Here is an 8,108-nt window from a genome sequence, read left to right on the forward strand (position 1 = left end):
TGTGTCTCAGTCTCGATTGTCAAAACATCCTTTGTCGACACAACTGCTGCTTTGTTTGTCCTGCCTAAAGTTTGAAGAACCTCCTTTGCCTTGTCTGTGGCACAACTTACTGACTAATGACCTCAGCACCCCCGCTACCTCCTTTATATCGACTTTCGTGTTTGGGGTCTCACCAATCAGTTTGGCTAGCCTTTTTACCTCCTTTTCTATTGCTACTAAGGTTCTCCTGACCATTGTAGCAGTAATTGCCTCTGCCGTCAACGAGGCTTGGTTTATATCTGGGCATGAGCTTACACTGCCACCCCTCTCCTCTCTTAGACGCCTAACAGACCTTGCTTCTTCTTCGCTCCATGACCACTCAAAAGTCGCCTGATTTGGCAGCGTCCTCGGCGACTCTAAAGTGTTTAGCACTTTCGTCGGGGAGACAACCAAACCTTTTCGCCTTCCCGACGCCATCACAAATTCCCCTATGTCTTATGCACTCCCGTAAGTAGACCTCACCGGTCCCACAAGGCGGACCAACCCGTCCTTATATACACTCCAATCTGTTGTTTATTGTCCGTGGTGCACAAAACAAAACTTCTTTCGCGCGGTTGGCAACGCTACACCACAGCACACCCGTCCCGTGCCGAAACGCAAAATGGCTGCTTCCGGTCCACTCACAAGGTTATACCGCCACGCGGTCTCCTCAGAGGGGCTCAGTTCCAGGTGTAATCTGCGAGCGGCTTGGCAGACTTTAACACCTCTAACTAAACACGATGCTACTCACTTACCCCGGTACTCTGCAACCCTTTGCACTGCTGACGCTTTAAAAAATTCGTCAAAACTGACAGATTTGGATTCGCCACACCCGTACTCTCTCGCGAACCGAACCTGACTCCAACCTAACCTAACCTAACCTAACGTAAAAGTCATACATCCGGCAAAAAAAACGGACAAACCTAACGTAAATGTCATATCCGGCAAAAAAACCGGACAAACCTAACCTAACGAAATCCATCCGGCAAAAAAACCGGACAAACCTAACGTAAATGTCATATATCCGGCCAAAAAACCGGACAAACCTAACCTGTAAAAGTCATACATCCGGCAAAAAAACCGGACAAACCTAACGTAAAAGTCATACATCCGGCAAAAAAACCGGACAAACCTAACCTAAAAGGCATATATCCGGCAAAAAAACCGGACAAACCTAACCTAACGTAATCCATCCGGCAAAAAAACCGGACAAACCTAACGTGAATGTCCTTAATCCGGCAAAAAAAACGGACAAGCCTAAAATGTAATCCATCCGGCAAAAAAACCGGACAAACCTAACATAAAAGTCATACATCCGGCAAACAAAAAACTGACAAACCTAACGTAAAAGGCATATATCCGGCAAAAAAAACCGGACAAACCTAACCTAACGTAATCCATCCGGCAAAAAAACCGGACAAACCTAACATAAAAGTCACACATCCGGCAAAAAAACCGGACAAACCTAACCTAACGTAATCCATCCGGCAAAAAACCGGACAAACCTAACGTAAATGTCATATATCCGGCAAAAAAACCGGACAAACCTAACCTAACGTAGTCCATCCGGCCAAAAAACCGGACAATCCTAACGTAAATGTCATATATCCGGCCAAAAAACCGGACAAACCTAACCTAACGTGATCCATCCGGCAAAAGAAACGGACAAACCTAACGCAAAAGTCATACATCCGGAAGTAAGTAAGTAAACAAGCAAGCAAGCAAGCAAGCAAGTAAGTAAGTAAGTAAGCAAGCAAGCAAGCAAGTAAGTAAGCAAGCAAGCAAGCTAGAAAGCAAGCAGGTAAGCAAGTAAGCAAGTAAGCAAGTAAGTAAGTAAGTAAGTAAGTAAGTAAGTAAGTAAGTAAGTAAGTAAGTAAGTAAGCAAGCAAGCAAGTAAGCAATTAAGCAAGTAAGTAAGTAAGTAAATAAGTAAGTAAGTAAGTAAGTAAGTAAGGAAATGAGCAACCAATCAAGCAAGCAAGCAAGCAAATAAGTAAGTAAGGAAGTAAGCAAGTAAGCAAGCTTACTTACTTGCTTGCTTGCTTGATTGCTTGCTTACTTACTTCCTTACTTAATTACTTGCTTGCATGGTTGCTTGCTTGCTTGCTTTCTTACTTATTTGCTTGCTTGCTTGCTTCCTTGCTTGCTTGCTTGCTTGCTTACTTACTTGCTTGCTTGCCGGCTTGCTTGCTTGCTAGCTTGCTTGCTTACTTACCTACTTGCTTGCTTGCTTGTTTACTTACTTCCGGACGTATGACTTTTGCGTTAGGTTTGTCCGTTTCTTTTGCCGGATGGATCACGTCAGGTTAGGTTTCTCCGGTTTTTTTTCCGGATGTATGACTTTTCCGTTAGGTTTGTCCCGTTTTTTTGCCGGGTGGGTTACTTTTACGTTAGGTTTGTCCGTTTTTTTGCCTGATGTATGACTTTTACATTAGGTTTGTCCGTTTTTTTTTGCGGGATGGATTACGTTAATTCAGGTTTGTCCGGTTTTTCTGCCGGATGCATTACGTTAGGTTAGGTTTGTCCGTTTTTTTGTAGGATATATGACTTTTACGTTAGGATTGTCCGGTTTTTTGGCCGGATGTATTACTTTTACGTTAGGTTTGTTCGGTTTTTTTGCCGGATGGACTACGTTAGGTTAGGCTTGTCCGGTTTTTTTGCCGGATATATGACATTTACGTTAGGTTTGTCCGGTTTTTTGCCGGATTTATTATGTTAGGTTAGGTTTGTCCGGTTTTTTGGCCGGATGTATGACTTTTACGTTAGGTTTGTCCGGTTTTTTTGCCGGATGGATTGCGTTAGGTTAGGTTTGTCCGTTTTTTTTGCCGGATGGATTACGTTAAGTTAGGTTTGTCCGGTTTTTTTGCCGGATATATGCCTTTTACGTTAGGTTTGTCCGGTTTTTTTGCCGGATGTATGACTTTTACGTTAGGTTTATCCGGTTTTTTTGCCGGATGGATTACGTTAGGTTAGGTTTGTCCGGTTTTTTTGCCGGATATAGATCATTTACGTTAGGTTTGTCCGGGTTTTTTGCCGGATGGATTACGTTAGGTTAGGTTTGTCCGGTTTTTTGCCGGAAAGATTACGTTAAGTTAGGTTTGTCCGTTTTTTTGCTGAATGTAACCCAACGTAATCCATCCGGCCAGACAAACCTGACAAACCTAACGTAAAAGTCACACATCCGGCAAAAAAACGGACAAACCTAACCTAACGTTGCTTGCTTGCTTTCCTGCTTGCTTGCTTGTAGGTTTGCTTGCTTGCTGGCTTGCTTGCTTGCTTGCTTGCTTGCTTGCTGGCTTGCTTGCCTGCTTGCTAGCTTGCTTGCTTGCTTATTTACTTACTTACTTACTTGATTGCTTTCTTGCTTGCTAGCTTGCTAGCTTGCTTGCTTGCTTGCTTGCTTGCTCATTTACTTTCTTACTTACTTACTTGCTTGCGTGCTTGCTTCCTAGCTTGCTTGCGTGTCTGCTTACTTACTTACTTACTTACTTACTTACTTACTTACTTACTTGCTTGCTTGCTTGATTGCTTGCATGCTTGCTTGCTGGCTTGCTTGCTTACTTACTTACTTGCCTGCTTGCTTGCTGGCTTGCTTGCTTGCTTACTTGCTTGCTGGCATACTTGTTAGCTTGCTTGCTTGCATGCTGGCTTGCTTGCTTGTTTACTTGCTTCCTAGCTTGCTTGTTTGCTAGCTTGCTTGCTTGCTTGCTTGCTGGCTTGCTTGCTTGCTTGCTTGCTTACTTAATTACTTGCTTGCTTGCTTACTTGCTTGCTTGCTTGCTTGCTGGCTTGCTTGTTTGTTTGCTTGCATGCTTGCTTGCTTGCATGCAGGTTTACTTGATTGCTTGCTTGCTAGCTGGCTAGTAGTAAATAAGCAAGCAAGCAAGCAAGCTAGCAAGCAAGAAAGCAATCAAGCAAGTAAGTAAGTAAGTAAATAAGCAAGCTAGCAAGCTAGCAAGCAGGCTAGCAAGCCAGCAAGCAAGCCAACAAGCAAGCAAGCAAGTAAGTATGTAAGTAAGTATGTAAGCAAGCAAGCAAGCAAGCCAGCAAGCAAGCAAACCTACAAGCAAGCAAGCAGGAAAGCAAGCAAGCACCGTTAGGTTAGGTTTGTCCGTTTTTTTGATGGATGTGTGACTTTTACGTTAGGTTTGTCAGGTTTGTCTGGCCGGATGGATTACGTTACGTTACATCCGGCAAAAAGACGGACAAACCTAACCTAACGTTATCCATCCGGCAAAAAAACCGGACAAACCTAACGTAAATGTCATATCCGGCAAAAAAACCGGACAAACCTAACCTAACGAGATCCATCCGGCAAAAAAACCGGACAAACCTAACGTAAATGTCCTATATCCTTCAAAAAAACCGGACAAACCTAACCTAACGTAATCCATCCCGCAAAAAAACCGGNGGGATGGCACCCCCACTTAGGGGGTTGAAGATTTTGCTATGCTTTTTGCGCCAAAAGTTGTCCCCCTCAGAAGCAAACTTTACCTGTTTTTGGATTTTGCCGAAAAGTTCATTACTACCCTGTAATGCCTTGCAGTACGTTTTCGATGGGCTATCCTGTATATATATATAGAAAATTTAAAGTGCAACATTTGAAAATGATTCGTGTTTATTACATTTTTAAAAATTTAATTTTTTTTTCAGTGATTCATCTTCATACGATAACAAAACAATTAAAAACAAAAAGATGTACACTTCTGAAGATACAGTAGAAATAAAAGGCGAACGTGTGCTTAAATCTGAGACAGGATTTATTGAGAATTGTAATGACCAAATACCCAGAAGCGAACAGTCTAAATTTAAAAAAAGTGGACGTTCGTTAGACATGCAAGTCTTATCCCAATGTGATAAATGTAAGTTTAAAACTAAGCATAAACCAAACGTGGAAGTGCATCAGATAAAAAAAACCCTTTCGGAAGCAGGCAAGTCCAAGTGTGATACCTGCGGTTTTGAAACCAAACATAAAAGTAGTCTGAAGACGTATCAGTTAACGCATAAAGACTCTTCAAAGATTCGAATGTACAAATGTGATAGGTGTACCTATGAATCTAAATACAAGGGACATCTAAATGTTCATCTGTTAATGCACAAAGATCCTTCGGAAATCCAAATGTACAAGTGTGANTATATATATATAGAAAATTTAAAGTGCAACATTTGAAAATGATTCGTGTTTATTACATTTTTAAAAATTTAATTTTTTTTTCAGTGATTCATCTTCATACGATAACAAAACAATTAAAAACAAAAAGATGTACACTTCTGAAGATACAGTAGAAATAAAAGGCGAACGTGTGCTTAAATCTGAGACAGGATTTATTGAGAATTGTAATGACCAAATACCCAGAAGCGAACAGTCTAAATTTAAAAAAAGTGGACGTTCGTTAGACATGCAAGTCTTATCCCAATGTGATAAATGTAAGTTTAAAACTAAGCATAAACCAAACGTGGAAGTGCATCAGATAAAAAAAACCCTTTCGGAAGCAGGCAAGTCCAAGTGTGATACCTGCGGTTTTGAAACCAAACATAAAAGTAGTCTGAAGACGTATCAGTTAACGCATAAAGACTCTTCAAAGATTCGAATGTACAAATGTGATAGGTGTACCTATGAATCTAAATACAAGGGACATCTAAATGTTCATCTGTTAATGCACAAAGATCCTTCGGAAATCCAAATGTACAAGTGTGACACATGCAGTTATGAAACTAAATATAATAGTCACCTGAAGAGTCACCAGAAGAGGCACCGGATGCACAAAGATTCCTTAGAAATCCAAAGGTGGAAGTGTAACATGTGCAGTCTTGTAACCAGGCATAAGAATTATCTAAAAACACATCAGTTGGTGCACAAAGATCCTTCGGAAATCCAAATGTACAAGTGTGACACATGCAGTTTTGAAACTAAATATAAGAGTTGCCTGAAGAGTCACCTGAAGAGGCACCGGATACACAAAGATTCCTCGAAAATCCAATGGTGGAAGTGTAACATGTGCAGTTTTTTAACCAGGTATAAGAATTATCTAAGAGCACATCAGTTGGTGCACAAAGGCTGTACGGAAGTCCAAATGTACAAATGTGGGTACTGTGCTTATGAAAGTAGGTGTAACGTTAATCTAAATAAGCATCGGTTGACACACAAAGATCCTTCAGAAATCCAAATTTACAAGTGCGACATATAAAATTATGAGAGTAAACGTAAGAAGAATTTGAAGGATCATCAATTAACACATGGACAAACAAAATGGGAATACGATACACACGACTATGACACTGTTAATAAACTCTAAGCTACAAGTCGTAAAATGTAATTGTGGAAGCGATTGTAGGAACTGCTAGACATTTATGTGCTTTTAATTAATTTATTTATTTCTTAAATGTTTTTAAATAATCAAGTTGCATTTAGTAAATAACATTGTGTAATTTATAAATTGTAATTTAACGTTGTGAATTCAAAAAGTTGTAAAAGAAAATATAAACTAATTTTTGATCAAAGTCTAATTTTGTTCTTCTCTAATGATGGTATGGACTTACAGGGTGTCCCAGAATCTCTCGGATTTATACAGGGGACGTTAAAATAACACGGCAAGTCCTTTCTTCGATGCTCTCTATCCATTTTCCGAATTTTTGGTGGAATTAGATCAGAAATCCTCTCCCTGCTTCCTTAAGGACCTCCCTGTGCCGGTGGTGCTCACAGCAAAGTCGTTAACTCGAAACGCGAGCGCGAATCTTCACCACCTCATCAGTTTCCGGAAACTGGCTGCACGTAAGCCCGGTTTACGACGTGCCAGTCGAGCACGAAGCTATCGTTTCACGGGTGATCGATGGTCGTCTACTTCTTGCTTGGGCCTAGTCGCTTCCTCGAGGGCGGTTTACTGTTACGCCCTGTCGTTAGAACGCTGGCTCTGTCTTGTTGCTTCTAGGGCTTAGGGTAGACGCCGGCGTCAGACCCAGTGCAAAGCCGCTTGGTGAGTTGCTCCTGTTCTAGCTTCTGTGGGTGTCGAAAGACCGTAAATTCCTTGCAGAGCGCTCGGCAACGGTCAATCAACCCCACCGGTGATTTATCCCTCGTTGAGGCACACGATTGCCACGGCGGAAAAGTTTATAGTCCGCAATAAAAATTACAGACTTCGAATTTACTTTGCGTTGCTGTGGTTTATAGACTCGTAATGAAAATTACGCGTCTCGACGGTAGACAAGTCTACGAATTCTTTTCTGAGTCAATTGGGGTTGGTGCCCAGGCAACTGACTCTTGGAGTACACCCTGTATATCGATAAGCGAATTGAATCTAATTATGAATTACCGCGACCTCAGTGGCGAGTAATTTAGAAACAAATACGAGAATTTAGGCTGTAGAATTATGTAGCGCATGCAGCAATTACATGCGAAAAACCTCACGGGGTTTGATGCGATGCAAAAAGCTTAAATCAATTTAATTGCTCACGGCAAAATAGCTCAGCTCGAACTTGCGAGTTCGAAACTTTCGTAGAAAGCTAAGTTACGATGCACAACCTCACGGGGCTGTGGGCAGCACGGAATGAACAAATTAGGATGCACAACCGCACGGGGTTGTGGCTAGTGCAGAGTGAACAAAATATGCTTAGCTAGAACCTCACGCGGTCGTAGCTAGCCCGGAATGAACATTGTTCCCTTGTTTCAGGGCCTTTTTATAGGATTCGTTACGTAACTAAACCGTTACTTCTGCGCGGGAGCCAATCACGTTGCACAGAATTCTAACGGTTTTTCTCAATTTGGCGGGAAGCGCCCGGCGACCGAGCTCCGATTCTGAGACTGCTGTCGTCGTACCTCATCATCCCGTGTTGCACTTACCATTAGGTTGCGGCTCTCAGGGTTTCTGGACATGTTATATGCTTCTCGCGCTGTCGCGCTGGACTCTGCTCGAGATGTAGCTAACCTGGTAATATTGCGCTTAGGCATGGCTAGGTGAGAGGACGCGATCTAATTTGTAACAACTTGTCGTTCCCTTAGATAGGATGTAAGAGAGGTTTGACTCTAACAAAGGGAATTTGGATAGAAATGATATGAGATATAGGATCGGTATTGGAAAGATAGGTGAAAAGTG

The 8,108-nt window shown here is 41.8% G+C and overlaps 1 protein-coding gene across 1 annotated transcript in view; it reads left to right on the forward strand.

Annotated features, from left to right (window-relative positions):
• The first annotated feature begins 640 nt into the window (after nucleotides 1-640).
• LOC108915008 (zinc finger protein 665-like) overlaps nucleotides 641-8,108 on the forward strand; it is a 9,758-nt gene continuing 2,290 nt past the window's right edge. Inside the window, exons 1-3 of the mRNA XM_023456547.1 lie at nucleotides 641-777; nucleotides 4,672-5,139; nucleotides 5,237-6,034. Coding sequence (XP_023312315.1) covers nucleotides 641-777; nucleotides 4,672-5,139; nucleotides 5,237-6,034 — 1,403 coding nt within the window. The remainder of the gene's footprint in view (nucleotides 778-4,671; nucleotides 5,140-5,236; nucleotides 6,035-8,108) is intronic.

This window comes from Anoplophora glabripennis, unplaced genomic scaffold (assembly GCF_000390285.2).
Source record: "Anoplophora glabripennis isolate ALB-LARVAE unplaced genomic scaffold, Agla_2.0 scaffold1509, whole genome shotgun sequence".
NCBI lineage: Eukaryota > Metazoa > Arthropoda > Insecta > Coleoptera > Cerambycidae > Anoplophora > Anoplophora glabripennis.